The sequence below is a fragment of the Puma concolor genome, chromosome D3, assembly GCF_028749965.1.
Source record: "Puma concolor isolate L17-30 chromosome D3, mPumCon1.1.hap2, whole genome shotgun sequence".
Lineage (NCBI taxonomy): Eukaryota > Metazoa > Chordata > Mammalia > Carnivora > Felidae > Puma > Puma concolor.
Genome location: NC_141678.1, coordinates 13,857,520 through 13,880,406, shown reverse-complemented (window position 1 = coordinate 13,880,406; position 22,887 = coordinate 13,857,520). Strand labels below are relative to the sequence as shown.

At 57.5% G+C, this 22,887-nt stretch overlaps 1 protein-coding gene across 5 annotated transcripts in view; it reads left to right on the top strand.

The window, feature by feature from the left end:
* Positions 1–22,887, top strand: part of TESC (tescalcin) — a 51,760-nt gene that overhangs the window by 28,043 nt on the left and 830 nt on the right. For 2 of the 5 annotated variants that reach the window (XM_086681794.1, XM_086681792.1), the window contains exons 3-7: positions 11,620–11,700; positions 15,700–15,839; positions 17,459–17,520; positions 17,623–17,730; positions 21,464–21,511. In XM_086681794.1, the coding sequence (XP_086537920.1) occupies positions 11,620–11,700; positions 15,700–15,839; positions 17,459–17,520; positions 17,623–17,730; positions 21,464–21,511 (439 nt within the window). The remainder of the gene's footprint in view (positions 1–11,619; positions 11,701–15,699; positions 15,840–17,458; positions 17,521–17,622; positions 17,731–21,463; positions 21,512–22,887) is intronic. The other 3 variants (XM_086681796.1, XM_086681795.1, XM_086681793.1) reach the window with 2 other exon arrangements.

Below are 22,887 nucleotides of genomic sequence, written 5' to 3'. Positions count from 1 at the left end.
CGTTCTAGATGCTCGGCGGTACAACTGGTCGGTTGAATGAATGAATGAATGAATGAGACCAAAGTAATGAGGCAAAAGTGAGTATAAGAACTACCAAAATTCTTTAAAATTGTTTTTAATGTTTATTTTTGAGAGGGAGGGGGAGGGAGGGAGGGAGGGGCAGAGAGAGAGAGACAGACAGAATCTGAAGCAGGGTCCAGGCTCTGAGCGGTCAGCACAGAGCCCAATGTGGGGCTCAAACTAAAGATCGGAGGCTTAACCAACTGAGCCACGCAGGCACCCCAGGACTACCAAAGTTCTCTTTATACGCCATGAAGCATGGTGTACGTGAGACCCGTTGTTGTTAATACTGTTTCCCTCCAGAGGGTGTACATATTCCCGGGAAAGAATTTATCTGGGGCCTGGCTCGTAGGAATTGCTCACCGGTGTAAGCTGTTATTATCTGAGCACGTTTTCTGTGCTGCGTAGCCGGAGCATGTTACTTGAGCCTCATAAAAACCCCACAGGAAGCAGTGGTAGGAACACCTGTTCTCCCCATTTTACAGACGGGAGGCTCAGAGAGGTCGTGTACCTGTGCCTGAGTCACACAGCTCGTAAGTAGAGGAGCTCAGTGCTGAGACGCCTCTGTAAGGAAGTTGTGGACGTTTCTTGTGAGTGGTCTCAGGACTTCAGTCACCCTCGTCTGCCATCTGAGGACCCTTACCATCCACGGTGGGCATGTATAATTCCCACCACCAAAGCCCCTGCTCCCTAATTTCCTGGTCTCTGCTGGGAGGGTAGCGTCAGCTGCACATGGTGACAGCCCTGCCCAGCAGGAAGGAGGTGACAGGCCACAGTGTTCTATGCAAACAGGCCTGCCTGAAAAGCCCCTCCCAGACCCACTTTGCCTGATCCTAATCTGTCTCTCAGGACCCGGAAAAGGGTGATTGGGCAGGTTTTCGGTCCCGCGGGCTTTCCTGCCCACCCTCCTAGGGCAGAAGGATGAGCAGCCCTGGGCTGTGATCTGGTCCCTAGCACCATCCCCACAGTGCCAGGGGGTTCCCGAGTGACCCTGGGGGGGTGCTCTCTGATACCTGGGCACACCTGGGGGGGCTGTGGTCTATGCTGGGGTTTCTGAGTAGGGAAAGGAGCTTTTGCTTCCTTAGGGTTGAGTTTGGTGAAAGGCACTGACGGGGGTCCGCTGGGCGAGGCCCCCAGCACCGCAGTCTGTGAGGGGTGTGGGAGGCAGCACCCTTTGCCCCTGCCTCTCAGAAAATGAAGGTGCCCGAGAGCCTAGGATCCCATGAGGCAGGGGTTTGGGGGGGGGGAGGGGAAAATACCTCCAGTGCAAAAGGCTCCTTAAAAGTGGCCATTTAAACCTGCAGGCTTTAAACATAGACCTAATAAGTTCTGTAAGTTGCATTAAAAAATGAAGAGGGGCTCAGGTCATGATCTCCACGGTTCATGGGTTCGACTCTGCGTGGATAGTGGGGAGCCTGCTTGGGATTCTCGCTCTCCCTCTCTCTCTGCCCCTCCCCCACTTGCTCTCTTTCAAAATAAATAAACTTTAAAAAATATAAAATTTTATTAATGAAGAATTGAGTTTCTGAATTTGTGACTTTGATTAGTTGTATATAGCTTAAAAAAAAAAATCAAAACCGAGTAAAAACTGCCAAAACGGATTTAATGTTAACCCACCATTTTTTCCTATCCATGTTTGGTTGGTCTCCTCTCCTTCTAAAAATTATCCTAGGATGTCCAGGGATGGCCTCACCCCTGAGGCCTCAAAGCTGATGTGTCAGGACTCCCGCTCTGTGTGTGCGTGTGCGTGTGTGTGTGTGTGTGTGTGTGTGTGTGTGTGTGTTTCTTACAAAGCCCAGCATCTGATTTAAAAAACAAAAATCCGGGGCGCCTGGGTGGCTCAGTCGGTTGGGCGTCCAACTTCGGCTCCGTTCATGATCTCAGGGTCCGTGTGTTCGAGCCCCACGTCGGGCTCTGTGCTGTCAGTTCTGAGCCTGGAGCCTGCTTTGGATTCTGTGTCTCCCTCTCTCTCTGCCCTTCCCCTACTCACGTCTGTCTCTATCAAAAAATGAATAGATGTTAAAAAAATTTTAAAAACAAAAATTCATAATGCTGCATTATTTTTCTTTAAGGGCCCCCCAAAACCTGAATCCACCCTGACCACAAAGCTCCATGGCCTCTTGGAGAAATGCTTGAGTAGAAAATGGTCATGTGACACATTGAGTACCAATCCTATGCAGAGACTTCTGTCCTCAAAACGTTTTCTTCTTCCAGCAGGGAAGCCCCTCCCCAAGGAAACCCCAAGGATTGCAGGTAGTGAGGAAAATACAATAATTGCTGCTTGCACTTTTTCTTTCTGAAGTCGGGCCACTCGACTGGTGAATGTCTTAAACAGCAAATTTGACTTCCTGAGAGTGCCTGCGGCAGGCTCTCGAAGCCCCAGAAATAGACGCTGTGCCATACATCAGACATAGTGCTGCAGGCCGGTAGGAGGGCTGATTAGGTAAAGCCACACCGCAAAGATATTTGTAGATTCACCAGGCCCCCAAGTGTGGAGTGAGTCGTGGCGTGAATGGAACCACGGACATACGAGGCGAAGGCGGGGAGTGGTGTTCGTTGTTCGTCCCCAAAGCATACGGCAGTCTTCGAACAGGCTGCCCGCCAGGGCACCGACAAAGCCCTGACTCCTCGTCCTGTTTTGCATCCCCCGGCGGCACTCACCCCGGCTCTGTCGAGTTAAAGGTCTGCTCACAGTCAAGTGCGTACGTAGGAGCCCCAGCTGCCGTTAGCTGAGGGCTGGCATGTGCCGGGCACGGGGCTGAATGGCCACACGTGGGGTCCTAGGGGTCTCAGGGAGCCTGTGAAGTTCACACCATTATCCCATCTTCCAGATTGAGAAACTGAGGCTCAAGAGGATAAGGTCACCCAGCAGGGCTGGGGGGTTCAGAGGCAGAGCTGGAGGCCCCCAAATATTTTCCTATTTAAAATTTGTATCTTTTAGGGACACCTGGGTGGCTCAGTTGGTGGAGCGTCCTAGTCTTGGTTTCAGCTCAGGTCATGAGCTCACGGTTCATGGGTTCGAGCCCCGCGTCGGGCTCTGTGCTGGCAGCTCAGAGCCTGGAGTCTGCTTCCATTTCTGTGTCCCCCTCTCTCTGTTCCTCCCCCACTCGCACTCTGTCTCACTCTCTCAAAAATAAGCAAACAATAAAAAAATTTTTTTAAAGCTGCATCTTTTGATGGGTTTACTTAGGGAGGGTGTTCCCTGCTTAGAAGAAAAGCCAGAGCCTACAGTGATCACACTGCATTTGTCTAAAGTAAGTCATTTTAATCCAGTAACTTTGCTTTTAACTTGTCGAATAGCTAGAAATTTCCTTTTTTTCCCCTTTCTTTAAGTACTCACAACAGTGAAGAGTTGAGGCCCTGCCTTCATCCTCAGGCCATTTTGCTGTCAGTGTTTAACAGGTTCCGGGAGTTAACGCATCTTCCCTTTGAGGCGTCAGCTTGGATGGCGCATGTTCATCTGAAAGAGAAGAATCCACGGTTGCTTGTAAAACTCCCCAGGCCACAGTGGGCACAAGCGGGCCCGCTCTCCTGTCTGTTCAGGTGACCCGGAGAGCCGTGCTGGGGTCCCTTCAGTGTGAGGGGTGCAAGGTGTCCCTGAAACAGGACGAAGCTTTCTAAATGGACCCGAATAATTCGCAAGTACTCGAATAGAAAGTTTTTACAGAGACTCTTTCCCCCGGAAGCTGAAGGACTCAGCCCTTGCTTGCAGAAGCAGGTAGTGGGGGCTTCTGTTTGGAGTGGGGACGTGTGGGGGTGCGGGGAGGGAGGACTGGAGAGGGAACTAGCATGCACACAAGTTCATTATATGTATTCTTTAGTTTTTTTTAGTGTTTGTTTATTTTTGAGAGAAAAAGAGCATGAATAGGGGAGAGAGGGAGACACAATCCAAAGCAGGCTCCAGGCTCTGAGCTGTCAGCACAAAACCCACCGCGGGGCTTGAACTTACAAAGAGTGAAATCATGACCTGAGCGGAAGTCGGATGCTTAACCGACTGAGCCACCCACGCGTCCCACAAGCTCATCACATGTGAGATGAGGGAAGGAAACAGGACGGGGAGGGTGCATGTCTTGGGACCGTGGCGGGAGAAGGACCTTGGGGTAGGTGGCCATGTTTGGACTAGAACAGAAAGGACAGAAGGAGCTCTGTGTGATGACAAGAGGGAAGGGGCGCTAGACAGAGGCAGTGGCAGACCCCTGTGTGATGGGCCTTCGTCCCTACCTCCCTCCTGACCTGTCAGCCTCCTGCTCCAGTCCTAACTCCTCGTCCTGTTTTGCATCCCCCGGCAGCACTCACCCCTGCTTTGTCAAGTTAAAGGTCTGCTCACAGTCAGGTGCGTACATAGGAGCCCCAGCTGCCGTTAGCTGAGGGCTGGCATGTGCCGGGCACGGGGCTGTTCCTGCTGTTCCCGCCTCGGAGCTCTAGAACGCATTCATGACCTGCTTTCTAGAATGCTTTTCTCTGGAGCGGGGTTTCTATCGGCACTTGGGGCTGGAGAATGTGTGTGGGGGCAGGGGTGTTCTGTGCATGGTAGGGTGTAGAGCACATTCTGGGACCCCCCCCCCACCGGGTGACTACCGAAAAGGTCCCCAGACACGGCCCCGTGTTCCCCGGGGGTTTGAGAACTCGCCACCCTCTGCTCTCTGCCATGTGTCACCTTTCCTGGTCACCCCACTGAGACTTTATCCGATTCTCTGGGGTCTCTGTCCCGTCTCTGCTTGGTGTGCTTGCAAAGTGCTCACTGCCGCCCGAGACAGGTCATTTTCCCTCTGTCTCATTTCCCCTGCTGGAATCCCAGGAGGGGTGACGTCTGTCCCACTCACTGCTGAAGCCAGCACCTGGAAGCGGGTCTGGCACGTGGAAGGTCCCTGTGATCAGTACATGGCAGGTGTTGAGAGGACAGCCGGGTACGGGCCTGGAGCAGATACAGGAGAAGTTGAGAAAGCGTGTGGTGGGGAAGGGTGACGTTGGTCACGCTGTCCCAGTCACTGAAAGAGGCGTTTGCCTGGTGGCAAGGGGACCAGGGGCTTTTTGTGTGTGTGTGTGTGTATACGCACACACACACATATTTAGTGTTTATTTTGAGAGTAAGAATGTGTGTACATGAGCTGGGGAAGGGCAGAGAGAGAGAGAGGGTAGGAGAGGAACTCCCAAGCAGGCTGCACAGTGTGCAGGGCCTGATGCAGGGCTCAGTCCCACGAACTGCAAGATCATGACCTGAGCCGAAGTCAAGAGTTGGACGCTTAACCGACTGAGCCACCCAGGTGCTCCTCTGCCAGAGCTTTCGTGCAAAGGCACGTGGACGGGAGAAACCCCTGGCACAGTTAGGGAATTCCTAGCGTTTCTTAAACGTTAACCTTCACGCGAGTTCCCCGGGGATCACGTTAAAATGCAGGCTCTGATTCCGGGCCAGCTAAGGGCTCTGTGTGTCACACACCAAGTGAGACTGATGCTCCTGGCCCAGGGACGACACTTTGAGCTGCTCAGCATTGCCCAGGGAGACGCGCGGTTAGTGACTCTTGGTTCCTTCTTTGTGAGTCCCCATGGGTCCCCAGTTTCCCCAGGGTGGGGCCTCCAGGAGAGTCGGGCAGGCAGCCCCTGCGGTAGAGACCCTTCTCCAATGGGCCGGTGAGAGCAGGGAGGCTGGGGTTCCAGGCTGGGAGCCGTTGGGGCCTCGCTGGGTCTTCAGCTCCCGGTGGGTCGGGCCCGGTGGGGGCTGATGACCAAGCCGGCAGAGGGCCTGGCAGAGAAGCTGGCCCTCAGAGCTGCCGGAAACCGGCCCCCACGACGAGGCTTGCGGAGGAGCCCCTCCTTGGTGGTTTCTCAGTCTTTCCTTCCCTTGCGGGCTGGACGCTTGTCTTGCCTTCTTTCTGGGTCCCGGATGGGGCCTCTCGGGGCTGGGTGGGGGCAGATCCCCAACCAAGATTTCAGTTGTGTGCTCTCTTTCAAGTAAAACCGTGCAACCCAGAGGAAGTAGCAAGTGTGAGGAAGCGCACAGGGCGGTTAGAGCCGGATTCAGAGCTGTCCTCCTAGCTGTGGGGCTGTGGCCTCCTCACTTGGCCTCCCTGGGCCTCCTTTTCTCACTTGCACGATGGGGACTGTGGGTGTGTGGGGCGGATCAAACGTGGCGGTGTTTGCAAAGCGCTTAGCACAGCCTGGCCCTGGGAAAGCCCTCAGGATGCGGGCGAGGGGGGTGCAGAGAATCCTTAAACCCCGGGGTTCGATCCCCCACCCCACCCAGAGGAGGTGTGCCAGTTGTGTGCCCCTGGGGTCTCTGTGGGGGACCCCTCCCCGCTGGTCACAGGGGCCCCATGGCCGGATCCCCGGTCACCGCCTATCAGCTGTGGCCCCAGAGCCCTGGGCTTGGGTGGAGCAGAGCCCTTCCCGGGCTGCAGCCTGGGCCCGACACCTTCAGCTGAGCCGGTTCTACCGGCCCAGTGGGCACCTGGCGGTGGGGGTGGGGGAGGAAGGAAAACAAGACCGAAACTGACGTTTATGGGACATTAAACTGCGGTCAGCCTCTCCCAGGCTCCTCTGGACTCGAGGCCTGCAATCGACTCGTTCAAAAAGGAGGTTGGCAAATATCCGGGAGTGTCCCCGAGACCGGCAGCCAGGACCGAAGTCTTGCTAGCATCTGCTCCCTGGGGATTCTGAGTGCTGCCTGTCTCTTTTCTTTGCCACAAGACAGTTCTTTAGCTCTCTGCCTCAGTTTCCCCCATCTTTAACATGGGGATGAGTGTCTGCCTTGTAGGAGAATAAGGTAAATCTCTTAGAGCACTTACCAGACACCTTGGGAGTAATAGGTTAGTTGGTATTATTATTCTACTTTTAAATACATGCATACATATGTGTGTGTGTATACATATATATTTATTTAAGTTTTTATTCATTTATTTTGAGACCGACAGAGAGCAAGTGGGGGAGGGACAGAGAGAGGGAGAGAGAATCCCAAGCAGGCTCCACACGGTCAGTGAGAAGCCTCATGCAGGGCTTGAACCCAAGAACTGCGAGATCATGACCTGAGCCGAAACCAAGAGTCGGAGGCTTGACCAACTGAGTCACCCAGGCACCCCTATTAGTCTCATTTTAAAATTAAGAGCTCGCTGTATGTCAGGCAATGTCCTAAGTACCTTATGTGTGTTTATCGGATTTAGTAATTTCGTTAACCCCATGATACTGCCTAGGCATTCCCATGATCCCCATTTCACAGAGGAGAAATTGAGGCTCTGAGATGTGGAGAGGCTCACCCAAGATGATGGGCCTGGTGAGGAGCAGATCCTGAACCAGACCCCGGGTACACTTGATTTCACATCCCCTTTGCCATGGGCGGTGCTAGGTGTTCACCAAATTCACAGATGAAGAAACTGAGGCACGGGGCATCAGTACGGTGCCCGTGTGAGGGACAGCTGAGATTTGAGGGGGAATCCAGCGGGCACCCATGGAGAGAGGGAGCAAGGGCAGCTGGGCTTCTGAGACACCTGCACAGACCCGCCAAAGGCTGTGATGCCAGGACACTGCCCTCGTCTGAGTCCGAGTATCTGCCTCACCTCCTCTGCTGTCAGTGGGAGGTCAGCCTTCTTTTCTTATTACCATTCTTCTGTAGACACTGGTCAGGCTCTGTGAGGTCCTTCTTCCTTCTATCCTGCCTCCTTCCAGAGTCAGCATAGGCCCGGGTTTCTCCCAACCCCCTAGAACCCGCAGTTTCCCTGTCGATGGTCTCTGTTCCCTCCCGGGGAATTAACCAGATCCATTTCCCGGGTGTGTCCCCCAGTATGCTCCTTACAGCAGCTCTGGGGGACAGCTCCTCTGGTAGCCCATTCCCGAGCTCAGCAAGCCACAGCTGGGGGTTCATGGTCTCCAAGGATCCAAGGGGAAGTCCTGGGAGCAGCTGAAAGGTCTGGGCACCTGGGAGGGGAACTGAGTCTGGTGCCAGCCAGGTGCTCAGGACAGAATGAACCGGGAGGCGAGCCCCGCCCGTGCTCACCACCCCTCCCACTCCGCTCCCTGAGCACCTGTGATGCCCCCAGCCAGATGAGGTTGAGAATGTGCGGCCATGGAAATGAGAGTCCCTGTCCCCATGCTGCATGCTCTCGGGCGTGTGAGAGCTTCTGTCCATGGCATCTGTGTGCCTGCTTTACAGATGAGGAAACTGAGGCTGAGGAGGAATTAGCCGTGACCCTCTGGCCAACGAAAGCCAGAGGGGGCTTGGGGTCTCGTGTACTAACTCGCCATGGTGCAGCTGGTTGCTGCTTTTCCATTCTCCCAGAATTCTCTCTGGCTCCACGTGGCCCCTTTGACTTGACTTGTTCCCATGCGGGGTCTCTGGGCATTCTGTCTCTTGTCTCCAGTTGGGTATGATGTGCACAGAGAAAAGCAGAAATGTGTCGGGTCACAGAGAGGGACTTTCATGGATTGAACATACCCATGACCGACACCCAGATCGAGAGCAGAACATTCTCAGCCTCAAAGCCTCCCCACGGCCCCTCCTGGTCACTCCTCCCCAAAAGCAGTTGACCTGTATCCTGACTTCGAGCTGCAGGGCTTAGTGTTGGTACAAAAAGTACCTTTTGTTCTTTATGTAAATACAGTCACAGTGCAGTGGTTCTTTGCTTTTTGGTTTTTAGATGTATTTTAGGGGATTTTTAAAAAATGCAGTACTGAGATATAATGCACGTTATTGTACAGTTTACCCATTTAAAGTACGTAATTAGGAGCGCCTGGGTGGCTTGGTTGAGCTTCCAACTTTGGTTCAGGTCATGATCTCATGGTTCATGGGTTCGAGCCCTGCATCAGGCTCTGTGCTGACAGCTCGGAGCCTGGAGCCTGCCCCGGGTTCTGTGTCTCCCCTTCTCTCCCTGCCCCTCCCCTGCTCACACTCTGTCTCTCTCTAAGAATAAACATTTAAAAGAATTTTAAAAAGTATATTAAAAGAAAGTATGCAATCAATTTGAGGACATTTCTGTCACCACCCCCCAAAGAAACCCTGTACTTGGGGCGCCTGGGTGGCGCAGTTGGTTAAGCGTCCGATTTCAGCCAGGTCACGATCTCGCGGTCCGTGAGTTCGAGCCCCTCGTCGGGCTCTGGGCTGATGGCTCAGAGCCTGGAGCCTGTTTTCGATTCTGTGTCTCCCTCTCTCTCTGCCCCTCCCCCGTTCATGCTCTGTCTCTCTCTGTCCCAAAAATAAATAAACGTTGAAAAAAAAAATTTTTTTGAAACCCTGTACTAATTAGCCATCAACCCCTCTAGCACCCTACCCCTGGCAACCAGTCGTCTTCTTTCAGTCCCTATGGATTTATCTCTTCCAGTCACCAAGTATAAATGGGTCCTCTCATATGTGGCCCTTTTGAGCCAGGCTGCTCCTTTTTCTTTTCTTTTTTCTCCCCTCTCCTCCCCTCCCCTCCCCTCCCTTCCCCTCCCTTCCCCTCCCTTTTTTATGTTTAATTACTTTTGAGAGAGAGAGAAAAAAAAACACACACACAAGTGAGGGAGGGGCAGAGAGAGAGGGAGACACAGAATCCGAAGCAGGCTCAGGCTCTGAGCTGTCAGCACCGAGCCGGGTGCAGGGCTCGAACTCACAAACTGCGAGATCACAGCCTGAGCCAAAATCAAGAGCCAGATGCTCAACTGCTTGCACCACCCAAGCATCCCGTGCCTGGCTTCCTTCACTTAGTGCCATGTCTTTAAGGTTGGTCTACAACCTTGGTCTACAACCAAGGTTGGTCTACATCGTAGCATGTATCCGTACTACATTCCTTGTCATGGCCAAATAGTATTCCATCCCCCAGGCGACTGTCCTGAGTGCACCCCTTCTTTGGACCTGGGATCTTAGGAATCTAAAACGCGGGCATCCACTGACACTGGCTCCTGAGTTTGGCCCGGCGCCCCACCAGCCGGCCCGGTGCCCCACCAGCCCGCCCGGCCAGGAGCATCAGGAAAAAGAAAGCGTGGGGGTCGGGGTGGGCTCACGGGGGCAGGGGATTCTGAACGCCAGGACCAGGTCTCCGTTTCCCTCTGGGCCTCAGTCTCCCCATCGGTAGGGTGGGGGCGGGACAGGGGTCAGCCATGTGCTTCGGGAAGCTTCCAACTCAAACCGGGCTTAATTCTCCAGGTATGTGGCACTTCCTCCTTCCCAGCATGGCTTTGTTCTAGTTTTGAGTTCCAGATCTGATGAATATCCCACCCCTGGACATTCTCATTTTAAGTAGCTGCTATTTCCTCTTCCCTGGCCTGGGGTGCCTCCTTGCTCCCCGGGGTTACCAGCCTGTGCCTTGGGTCCCTTTCAAGGCTATTACTCCTTGAAGTCCATGGAACAGAAGAAAGAGGTGAGTAGGAAGCAGGTTCTGAGAACAGAGGATGGCCTTATGTGGGAAGGTTGGACTGTGGACCCGCAGCCTGTATGACCCAGTGACAGGGTAGCTGGGTTTGAAATTCACCCTCTCCCACCCCAAGCCAGCATCGTTTTTGTTTGTTTGTTTGTTTGTTGTTTTAAACATCTTTACCAAAATACAGGTCACATACCATACGTCTTGCCCATTAAAATGTATAATTCCAGGGGTGCCTGGCTGCCTCAGTGGGTAGAGCAGGCGACTCTTGATCTCGGGGTTGTGAGTTCAAGCCCCACGTTGGGTATAGATCACTTAAAATCTTAAAAAAGTGTATATAATTCCGTGGCTTTTAGAATCCTTGAAGGTGTGTGTCCAGCCCCACAGTCAATTTCAGAATATTTTGATCATCCTCTAAAGAAACCTTGTACCTTTGCTGTCACTTTCCATCATTCTCCCAGCCCCTGGCAACCACCGGTCTACTTCCTGTCTCTACGGATTTACCCGTTCTAGATGTTTCGTGTAGATGGAATCAACACTGTGTAGTCTTTGGCGTCTGGCTGCGTTTACTCAGCACATCTAGTGTTTTCAAGGCTCCTCTGTGTTGCAGCGTGGATCCCTACGTCTTTCCTTTTTATGGCTGGAGAATCGACCGCAATTTATCCGCTCATCGGTTCACAGACACTTGGGAGAGTCCCACTTTGTGGCTCTTATGAGTAAGGCTGCTATACCACGCACGTACGAGTCTTTACGTGGATGTGTGTTTTCATTTCTCTTGGCCGTATATCTAGGAGTGGAATTGCCGGGGCACGCAGTAACTCTCCACGCCACCCACTGAGGACTCGTCAGGCTATCTTCTGGTGTCCAAGCCACCATTCTGCTGCCCCAATTCCAGAATGGCCCAACCAGGGTCTCCTTACCTGGGGGTCTGTGATGGGCCTCCGGCGGTCTCTGAGTCCTTGGGGTGGGGTGCACATCTTGTGTCTCTGTGTTTTTCTGAGGGTGAACGTTGAGGACACGTAACATCTTTGAACCTCCGAATCCTCCCAGCTCCTGCCAGTCAAAGGTTAGAGTGGAGGCAGATCGGTGCAGCACATTCCAGTCTCCTCTCTGGACTCTTCTTGTGGGATTGGCTCAGGATTAAAAATACGGCCTGATAAGTGGTGGACCTGCCATCTGACATTTGATTTTCCCCCCCCTCTTTCTTTTCCTGGTGCTTCTCCTTCCTGGAACTCAGCAAAGAGAACTTCAACAACGTTCCTGACCTGGAGCTCAACCCGATCCGCTCCAAAATCGTCCGTGCCTTCTTCGACAACAGGTGGGCCCTTGTCCCTGAACCGGCCCAATGGCAGATGACTTTGGCCTTGAGGGAGTGTTTTCCCTTTGTACCTTCTCATGGTGTTGTGTGCTCCGAATGTCTCCTTAAGCCATTGAGCAGAGGAGGGGGTTGCTTTGAGTAGGAGTTATGAGCACAGCTTGGGGTCAGACAACTCTGGCTCGTTGACTTTGGGCAGCTCACTCAGTCCCTCTAGGCCTGTGTATTAGTTAGCTATGACTGTGTAACAAATTATGCCAGTACTTAGCAGTTTAAAACAAATACCACCTCACTGTTTCTGTACATGAGGGACCCACGGGCAAACTATCTGAGTTCTCGGGTTCAAAGGCACTGGGGCTCCAGCAATCTGAAGGCTCGACGGGGGGGCGGCTCTGTTTCCAAGCTCACACGTGTGGCTGCCGGCAGGCCCCGCTTCGGGGACCTCCCATCAGTTTTTCTGTGTCCTCTTCATGAGAAGTGAGTCACCAGGGCCTCCCACGCGAGGAGAGGGGACCACACGGGGCTGAGTGCCAGGAGGTGGGGATCGTTGAGGGTGATTTCAGAGGCTACCTCAGTTTCCTTACCTGTAAAACAGATGTAACGATAGTATCTGCCTCGCAGGATTGCTGAGGGTACACTGATCTGATGTGTACCAGGTTGGCTATCATTCTGCTCATTGCCCTGACTTACAGGGAAACTGAGGCCCAGGGAGGCGGTGCACCTGGGCCAGTGTCCCAGAGCCGAGGCTCCAAGCAGAGCTCGTGTCCTCAACTGTCCAGTGTTGTCGGAGTTGCAAGACTCTCGTGACTGGACGGAGGCTCGCTCTGTCTGAGGCTCTAGCAAGATTCGGGTCGGGTACGCCCTCTCCAGGCTGCCAGGGCCTGTGGGCAAACGCACCGGGACCACATGCCTGACAGCCAGTGTCTGCAGAGATGGCCGAGAAACCGGGAGAACCGGCAGAAAGAGGGAGGAAGGGAACAGCCATGCTGTGGCCAGAAGATGGGCAGTGACTTCCGGACAGGTTTCAGGTTTGTGAGCCTGAGCCACCCAGCTCTGGTTCTGCCAGCTGTGCCTCCCTCTCTGGGCCGTCCCTGTTCATGGGGTAGGGGTAGGGGTCCTCAGCGCTGATGGGTTTAAGGTGGGGTGTGGAGCGTGGAGCGCACACTCTGGCCGCCGGCGCGTTGTAGGGGCCCGGGGCCCGGGAGGGGACGTCCTGCGGTCCCCCAGGCTGGAGGCAGGGCTGCTGAGGGGAGCCGGAGAGCCGTGGGCAGCTTTGTGCCACCGGGGAGGGGATGCCAGAGGACGGAGCGAGAGTCTGGTCTGGGGTTGGAGGTGACGAGCTGGCGCTGAAGGAACCTTCACGGTGGATTGTCCCGTCGCCGGGGGTGGGGGGGGGGGAGGCGCATGGTCCGTGGTGGAGGTGGGGCTGGAATTCAGAGCCCCCACCTCCTTGTAACCCTGGTTCTGCGTGAAGGGTCTCGGAGGGAGGCCTCGGTGGGCAGTGAGGCTGACAGGTGGCGGGAGGGGGTGCCGGGGGAGTTGATATGGGTCGGGGGGTCTAGGGCTGGGGTCTAGGGTTGAAAGGTGTCACAGGATGATGGCAGAGGGTGACCAGAGCCTAGTGGTGCCTGGCACGACAAGGGGGGGGGCGGTGAGGATGTGTGCGCGTTGTCCGCGTGCCTGCCGCGTGTGGGTCTGTAAGGGGACGCTTGTTTCCAAAAGGCTCCGTGCGGACCTGGCCACCTGGGTAGCTGGCCGGGCACCAGGGACCCAGCCTTCCGTGGGGTGGAGCTGGAGGGGCCAGTGTCTCCCGTAGCACGAGATCCACTGGGGTGGGGAGAGGGTGGTGGCCCCGGAGGGACCAGCAAAGCCGGCTCCCCGGGGCCTGCGGGAGCCAGCCGGGGCCAGGAACGCGCAGGCTGGTCCTTCATTCCCCTCCACTGCCCTAGCAGGGAGCGTATTCGGACGAGAGAGAGAGAGGGCACTCCTGGCGTGGGCGAGAATGTTTGGGGGCCTTAAATCTGACCCGAGGCCGCAGCTTGGCTTTCATCCGTCACCCGTGGGAACTGGGAGCGGCCTCAGGAGCTGGTTTTTCAGCTCTCGGGTGGCATTCAGGTGTCGGCTGAGGGGACGGGGGCGTGGGAGCGGGGCGGAGCTGAGGCCTCTGTCCGGCTCGGGGACTGGACTTCGGGGCGGTCAGTGAGAGGCAGGAGGGACAAGCCCCCCTTCCTCGGAGGGTCTGGAGTTAGGACAGCTGGCGGAGGGCTGGTGCAGACGCGGTGTTGCCACAGGAGGAAGGAAGTGATGTCAGGCGGTCGGGGGATATTGAGTGTCCAGAAGATAGACATCCGGACAAGCCTGTGGGGGCCGGAGTGCGGTAGGAAGGGTTGTCCAGGGCTGGGGTGGCTGGTGAGACCAATACCCGCCTTCCGGGCCTGAGATAGCAGGTGGGGGAGCTGGGGTTACCCTGAGAACCGAGGCCTCTGGACGGCTTCGGGCAGGGGAGCAGTGCGGTCTGATCTGCGTTTTGCAAAAGCCGATGTGGCTGCTCCTGGAGCACAGCGGGGAAGGGTCCTGCTGGGAATGGCGGGGCTGGGTGGCCATGGCAGGTAGGCGAGTGGACAGGCAGCCTGGAAGTCTCTGAACAGGGGACAACTGAGGAAGGGCTCCCCCAGCCTGTCCCCAGAACAGCCTGGACGCTGCAGCTAAGAGCCTGTATATCCCGTAGTTCTTCACTCCTCATCCTAGAAGTTCCGAGGGGCGTGGTGAAGAAGGACTTTGGAGCGGGGGTGGGGGGGCCAGAGACAGAATTTTCTTCGCACGAAATACCACGGTCAGCCTTGCCTCCCGAGACCCTTCAGGAACAGGACTGTGGACGGAGAAGCCGGTCTGGAGGGCGGTGTGAGCAGGGTCCTTCCCCACCTCGAAGGGTTCCATCTTACAGGATCTTCGGGAAGTTAAGGGTGAAAAATAGTGTCTGAACTGGGCATCTTTGCAGAAAAGAAGGGAAACTGCCCGTCTGCTGAGCGCCTGCTGTATGCCTGGCACCAGGCCAGCCACGAGGCTGACCCAGCTTGAGCCTCACCTGGAACACGAACCCTTCTTGCCCCTTCTGAAAAGCAGGTCAGCGGCGACCACCTGGAGCCCGCCTTGACTTGCTAAAAAAAAACCCTGAAATTAAGAGTAGACTTTTCACTTTGGTAGTAAAGCGATTACTCAGCCAAGCTGACCACTGTGCTAGAGTTTGAGGCAGCTGATAGCAGGAGTCGGCAAACTCTTTCTGCAAAAGGCCACAGAGTAAATATTTTAGGCTTCGTGGGCCATGCGGTGTCTGTCAGGGCTGCTCAGCTCTGCCTTGGTAGCAGGAAAGCAGCCACAGACAGCAAATGAATGGGCGTGGCTGTGTGCCAATAAAACTTTATTTATAGACGTTGACTTGCAAATTTTATGTGATTTTTACCAAAGTTTGTCATGAAGTGCTGCTACCGTTTCGGGTTTTTTCTCCCCGAAAACCTATTTGCAACCATTCGAAAACATAAAAGCCCTTCTCTCGGTTCACGGACCGTACAAAAATCGGCAGCAGGCAGGGTTTGGCCCGTGGGCCGCGGTTGCCCGCCCTGGATCTGAAGGAAAGGGTCAGTTTGGTGAGTTACTGAAGTGCTTGTTGCCTTGGTTTCCCCACCCTTGAGGGCCCCGCCCTGCGCACTGTAGCACACCCAGGCAGCTCTCCACCCTGGCCTTCACCAACAGCAGTGCAACCGTGTGTCTCCCCCGGCCCCCCTCATGCTGAGCTCGGGGAGGGCAGCACCTCCTCCCCACCCCCACCCCCCCCAGCTGCCCCGCACCCCATAAGCAGGTCGCTGGGAAACAGAACCCAAGGCTAGGACGGCCCCCGTGGGCGAGGCGTGTGCCCAGAAGGGCCGAGTTCTCCGAAGCATCGGTGCTCAAAGGGTAAGATCCGGCGCTTAATCCGTCGCTGACTTCCCGTCTCTGCTCCCACAGGAACCTGCGCAAGGGATCCAGTGGCCTGGCCGACGAGATCAACTTTGAGGACTTCCTGACCATCATGTCCTACTTCCGGCCCATCGACACCACCATGGACGAGGAGCAGGTGCAGCTGTGCCGGAAGGAGAAGCTGAGATGTGCGTGAGCATGGGGGCCGCGCCCCTGCGGCAGGCGGTGGGCAAGCATGGAAGGGTGGGTGGGGGGACGCCAGTCCCAGGTTATGGCACCCAGGAAGGCCCCCACTGGTGTTTCTCCTCCCAGGCCGCACCGTGGTGGCCTCCTCGTGGACACCCCCCAGCAGCTGGTGTTTTGGGGGAATGGCGGGGGGTGGAGTGGGTGATGGGAACAGAGCAAGGACCTGGGCTCCAGTCGGGCCCCTTCCACTAGGCAGACGTGTGGCCTTGAACCAGGACACGTGCTAATAGTGAACACAGCCCATTGTGAGGCTCAGTGAGGTCACATAGGCAGAGACCCTGGCTTCCCTCGTCCTCGAGGCGCCTCAAATGCCAAGTTCATGGGACGAGCCTCTGGCTGATATGTCCTGGAGGAACCCCCCGGGCCTCTGGGCTCTGGAGCGGGGTTGGCTGTGATCCGGGCTGGCCAAGCAGCACAGGGTCCCAGGGTCCCGTGAGTCACATGTCCGTCCCCCGTGTGGACTTTCCCACGACTCCTGACATCCCGCCCCCACCCCACCCGAGGCTCAGCCTCATCGGCAGGAACATGTAAACACGGGGACTGGGCTGTATTTAGCTCTGGAATGCAGACGGGAGGGCTGCCGGGAACTTTCCCGGGCTGGGTGGCCCGAGGCCTTCCGACGGCATCCTGGACCGGGGGCAGCCTGGTGGCGGCCCAGCTGCCCACCTGCTCCAAGGGCCAGGTCAGAGGTCGTGGGGGCCCCTGGTTTCACCTCCCTTCATGGGGCAGTCGTGGGCAAACACGTTAACTTGTCTGAGCTTCGATGGTGCAGTCTGTGAAATGGGCTCAGGGCAGCCTTGCCTCACGGGGTCACGTGTGGATGAGAAGAAATGACGCTTGCCACACGCTGCGTGGCTCAGAGCGTCTGATCCATGCGGGGTCAGGGCCGGGGACTTTGTGAGTTTGAGGGTGAGCCGCTGAGGCAGGGCTTGCCCCCCTTTGGCTCCTGGCCTCTTTGGGCTGCTGGATGCTGCGTGATGCCAGTAAAGGAACAAAGGACTGTCACCAAGTGGGATAACCAGAGGAGAGGAGGTGCTGGTGTCCTTCGGGCCCACCAGGGACCGTCTCAGACCAGCCAGGGGTCTGGAACATGGGCAGCGGGGTCCACGACCTGCCGATGGTAGCTGCCTTCTTGGGTCTTCGAGGAAATGACATTTTGGGATCATGTTGATTTGTCTTCACTTCGACGAGAGTGTCGCATCTGCGCTGACACTGTGCCGGGACCGCTGGTCCCTAACCCCCCAGCTCGGTGGCTCACTGAGCCCTTGGGACGCCTCGAAGTGGACACTGTTGTTGTTGTTGCCCTCATTTTATAGGTGGGAGAGCCGAGGCTCAGAAGTTAGGTCACTTGCCCAAGGTCACCCGCCAGGAAGTAGGCGGTCTGGACCCATGGCCTTTGCCCTTGACCCCTCCGGTTGCCATTTAGGGTTCATTATGGGTGTCTTTTGCTCATTTGGAAGTAGCTTTCTGAGCAGGAAGGTTGGGGGAGCAGGAGGACCCGGGGCTCCCCTCCTGGCTCGTCTGACCAAGCCCTTCTCTCTCCCCCTGCCGCCGCCCCCAGTTCTGTTCCACATGTATGACTCGGACAGCGACGGCCGCATCACCCTGGAGGAATATCGAAATGTAAAGTATGCTCCTCTGCCCATGGGCCAGGGCTCCTGGCACCTCCCCGCCCCGTGGCCTGGACGGAGGCCCAAGGTCACCCTGTGTCTACTCGCCCGGCAGGTGGTAGAGGAGCTGCTGTCGGGAAACCCGCACATCGAGAAGGAGTCAGCCCGCTCCATCGCCGACGGGGCCATGATGGAGGCGGCCAGCGTGTGCGTGGGGCAGATGGTGAGCCAGGTCCCCGAGGGGGGCGGGGGGGGAGCCAGGTCCCCAGAATCTCCGGTCCCCTCCCCTGCCCCTTGGCTAACTCCCACACCTTGCCCTGCTTGTGGTCCGTGTTTCTGGAAGGCCTGGTGGTGCCTGTCCGACTCGCTGCTCTTACCCCACTGCTTTCCCGCCCCGGGGAGACCCCTGGAGTGGAGACCCCGCCAGGCAGCCCCCTCATTGTGTAGCCTCCCCCCCACCCCCCCGAGCCCTGCTGTCAGAGTGCCACACGCAGTTGACGACGAGTGGCTGGGAGGGCATTTCTGGTCTGGAGAAGGGGTCAGCAGGGCCACGTAGTCTGGGGACCCGTGTGGAGCCGGGAGTGGGGGGCACGTGTAAATGGGACAGAGGAGGGGGGTGCCGGCCTCGGGGCTGGCGACTGTGGAGGGGGAGCCCCCGGCCGGCCCCAGAAGTGATGTGGGGGCCAGAGGCAGGTAGCCGTGGAGGGGGACGTGTGGCTGCCAGGGGCCTGGGGCAGGGCTGAGGGGGGAGGAGGACAGGCAGGCGGGAGCATTGGAGCCTCCACACACGTGCTCGTCGGGGCTGCGCTGGTAGGAAGCGGCTGGGTCATTTCTCAGAGCGCCACGCGGGACAGCCGTCCGTGGTGGGGACCGTCCTGTGTGTCATAGGGTGTTTAGCCGCGTCCCTGGCCTTCACCCACTAGACGTCAGTCACCCCCTCCTAGTCGTGACAACCAAGGGTGTCCCCAGACATGGCCAGATGTCCCTGGCAGGAGGCCGGGATGGTCCCCAGTGAAGAGCTGTCAACTGGAGGGGCTCAGAAACAGCCGGTGAGCCGAGCGGTCGCCGCACTGGGCCCGGCGAGCGGTGGCTGTCGGGCGTGTGGGGCACCCGCAGGTAGGCTCCTCTCCCTGAGCGTGACCGCACGGCATGTGCAGACGTGCGTTGTTTCATAGGTTTTTAGTCCCATTTTACTGGTGGGGAAACTGAGGCCCGAGGACATAAGGAACTTTCTGGAATTGGGGGCAGTGATCTTTACTGTGCCCGCTGGACACACTCTCGTAGGACCGGGTCTAGCCTGGCTAGCCCGGCACAGTGGCTTTGAGCCCCGGGGGACCTTGAGGACAGGATGGGCACCCGACCGTCTCGATGACTACGTTCCCTGAGGGTTTCGGTGGGTCCCACCGAACCGTCAGCCTCCTCACACCTTGTGCTTAAAGCGGCTGTGGCTCTAGATGCCTTTACGGCGTTGGGTTCAGCACGGCCCGAGTGGAGGGGTGTGTTCCTGCTGGAACCTGCTGTCTGTGCCCCTGGCCTGCCATCGAGGGTCCTGGCACGCCCGGGGCCTGCTCCCAGAGGCAGGGGCTGTGGTCATTTTATTGGCCTGCATTTTATCAGTCTGCTTCTGGGGCCCAGGGGGAGGCGTCTGGCTTTGGTGAAACCACCCCCCACTCAGCAGATTAACTGTGGCAGAAAGGGCCGGCGACCTCCGTGGAGAGCGCAGGGATCCCCCTGCCGTGCCGGCGAGCCAAATTCCCATTTGACTTAATTACACTCTCCTCCTCCAAATTGCTCCCCGTCTCGCTCCGGTGGCAACCGGTGACAGTTTCCTTAATTTGCTGCAGTGAAACTGTTGGCAGCTGGCAGCTGCTCATCTGCATAAAAGGCACACGACCTCAGAAGCGGGGCTATTTGAGAGCCCGTGGCTGCCTCCCGGGTGTGTGTCCCGAGCCTCTCTCTCTACTTACGGGTCCTCCGTGTGCTCTGAAAATGTTTTCTCGTGTCAACGTCAGCCGGATAAACGTGAGCCATGCACACGCACGCACAGGGCGAGGGCCGGCCGCGCGGTTCAATACCATCCGGCCTCCAGGGACGCCGAGCGTTCCAGCCTGTGCAGCCCACCGAAGCCAGCCGATCCATCGCCCCGCGTTAATGGACTTCCAGAGCCGGTTATTGATCGGAGCAGTGCTTTCTTCCCAGAGTGCTTTCTCTGGACGGTCTTGTGGCTTGAGGGTGGGGCTGCTTGGCTGGGGTCTCAGCTTGGGTTCCCCCCCTCCCCGCCCCCACCCAGGATACAGAGCCTGGTCTATAATTAGCTCCCCTCGGCTGCCCCAGGGGACCTGGGGGTTGCCTTCAGAGAGAGGGCACCCGCCTCTCCCTGCGCCCCTGGGCGGGAGGAGCAGGGAGCCCCAGGGACCTGCCCGGGGATTGGAGAACTGGTCACATTCACAAAATTAAGACGCATATATAGATTTGTTTTCTGTGTTAAAAACAAGTGTAAAGAAACCCCAGAGGGTGAAGAATCCTATCAGACACTTGGAGTCAGCCGTGCTACCCCCAACTGGACAGGAAGGTGGCCTTGCCTCTGCGCACCTCAGTGGCCTTATCTGTAAAATGGGACTGAGAACAGAACCCGAATAGCAGACACTGAGCGCCTGCTATTTAATACACATCAGAACAACTCCAGGGGCGCCTGGGGGGCTGAGTCAGTTAAGCATCCGACTTCGGATCAGGTCATGATCTCGCGGTTCGTGAGTTCGAGCCCCGCGTCGGGCTCTGTGCTGACAGCTCAGGGCCTGGAACCTGCGTCTGATTCTGTGTCTCCCTCTCTCTCTGCCTCCCTCCTCCCCCCGCCCGCCACCACTCACGCTCGCTCTCTCTCAAAAATAAATAGAACATTAAAAAGGTTAAAAAAAAATTGCAGGGAGGTATAGGAAGAGAGGTGAATTCTCTGTGCCCTTCTCCCCCTCAACCACTCCTCCCTAGAGGGAAGCATCCTTGCTGGAGTTTATTTTCCAACACACACTGACGTACACGTGTGTCTTTTATTTTTGACGTGCGCACAATGGAACTGACCGGACTCCTTTGCCTCTGCTGACCCCACACGTCCCCAGGGCAGATGGCGACAGTCTGGTTAGCGATACAGGAAGAAATTGGAATGCGTGCACGGATCTGCAGACCTCTTTCTGCGTGTTTGTTTTTTTCCACTATGTATCTTGGAGCCTTTTCCCTATCTGCATGTAGGGATCGACCCCTTCTTAATGGATGCTTGGTAATCAATAGCATGGAGGACCACGATTTATTTAGCCGGTCTTCTGTTGACGGACACGGGACGGCAGCCGGGCTTTCGGTCACAAAGAGTGCTGCAGGCAGGGGTGAGGTCTGGGGAGACTTAGCTGTGCCAGAGCCCGAGATAGTCGTACGAGGGGCAGGAGCCCCACCTCTGGTCTCATGAGGTCATGTGTGCCCAGAGCAGGAAGGACACAGGTGGAGACTGGCACTGGCCATGACCAGGTGGGTGAGAGGCCCGGCGGGCAGGCATTATCATGGTGACTCACTGGGCGAGAGGGGTGGGCCGCACGGGCCGGCCCTTTACCCCCCTTGCCCCAGTGGTCTGTGAGCTCAGAGGGTCAGTGCGGGCATGGTGACGCAGGACCGGGAAATGGCAGCAGGGTGGCCGGGAGGAAGGGGAGCCTGTGCCTCTGTGCCCACCGCCTTCCTTTCCACCCTCACCCACCAGGTTCTCCCTGGGGGCCTTGGATGGGGCCCTGGTCAGCCCGCACCCTCCCTTCCAGTCCGAGTTGGAATTCGGAGGGACTGGCTTCCGGCTGGAAGCGGCAGGTCCGGAGGGACCCCCGCTTCTCGTGACTGAATGGGCCCGACCATCTGCGTCCCGGGGCGGGGGGGGATGGGGGTCTCCCGGGAGGCCGCTCACTCTGCGTGTGCTCTGTCCCCAGGAGCCTGACCAGGTGTACGAGGGGATCACCTTCGACGACTTCCTGAAGGTGGGTGTCTAGGAGCAGAGGTGGGGGCTGAGGGGGGTTCCTGCCCGCTGGGCAGGAGGACACTGGCACCTCTGTGGAGAGGGGGCATGCACGGCTGTACTTATTTTTATCAGAGGGCAGTAGTCACACGTGGTCGGAGCGACTGGAGCCACACGAAAGGGCCGCAACGATACTGCTTCTCCCCCACAAGTCCCCGGTTCCCATGTCAGAAGCGTCACTGCTGACAGTTGGAACCGGGTTCTGGAATGTTCTATGCCTGCGAGTCACATAGTGGAGTCAGCGGTGTGGGGTTTAGCCCCTTGCTTCTCCCGTGCCTTGGACATAGCTGCCCATTCTCCCAGCCCCCACGGGTGGACACCAGGCCCCTGCCGTCACAAACGTGCTCCGAGGTTGGGAACTGGGGACCCCCTCACTGCTCGGACTGGCAGGTGCCCGGCGGCGGAGGGAGATGAACCCGCCTGCCCTGTGCCTGGTGCCGAGTGCTCCGACAGCGGGCCACCAGGCTCATTCTGGGATTAGGACAGGAGGTCAGGGGAACGCGATCCAGAGGTCCCAGTCCAGCCTGCCGCGCCAGCCTCTGACCCGCCTGAGGGCGCTGATGGGCCCGGGCCTGGAGCCGGGCCGGGACTTGGGTGGTCACAGCCCCGTGGAGCCCAGGGGCAGCTCGATGGGCACTCTGCCCGGGCTGTGCTGCTAACCTGGCCAGTCAGCCGCCAGCTCTGCAGGAAGGGGGTGGGCAGCCTCTTCCACCTTGCACCCGCCGGGGCTGGGCAGGGCGAAGAGCCTGTGAGACCCAGCTTCTTCCCCGGAAGTCTCCCCCCTGCCCCCCACCCGAGGCCTCCAGTGTTCCCCAAGCCTGTCCCCACCCCGTGGGGGCCCTTCCTGACCGGCCGGCCCCTCCCCTCCCCTGGGCCTTGCTGGTGACCCTGTTCCCACCTGGCATTTAGCAGAAAGCACCCCGGGTACCCCACTACCTCCCCCAGGAACCGGGTCTGTTTTCTCTGCCCCCTCCCGGCACCACACCAAGAACAGGTGCAGGATCCCAGGAAGCAGCTTGGGTGCCGGCAGGACTCTGACTGCAGCCTGGTGGCAGGCCCTGGAGATGCTGCAGGCGACAGCTTGAGTGTTAGAAGTTCTCACAAGCGGGGAGGCCGAGCCAGGTCTGGCCGTTTCTCCGTCTGCGGCCCTCTTGGGCCGCCCCCCACCCCCCCCACCGCCGAGTGGCCAAAGAGCTGGCAAGCGCAGTCCTGGGAGTGGGGGGGCTCGTAGCGTGGCAGTTCGGGTCAGATGTCCCCCGGGGCCGTGGCCAGGGTGGACTGTCACGACAGAACCCGTGCCAGGTACGTGCCTGTGGACATCTTTGCCCTTCCCGGGCA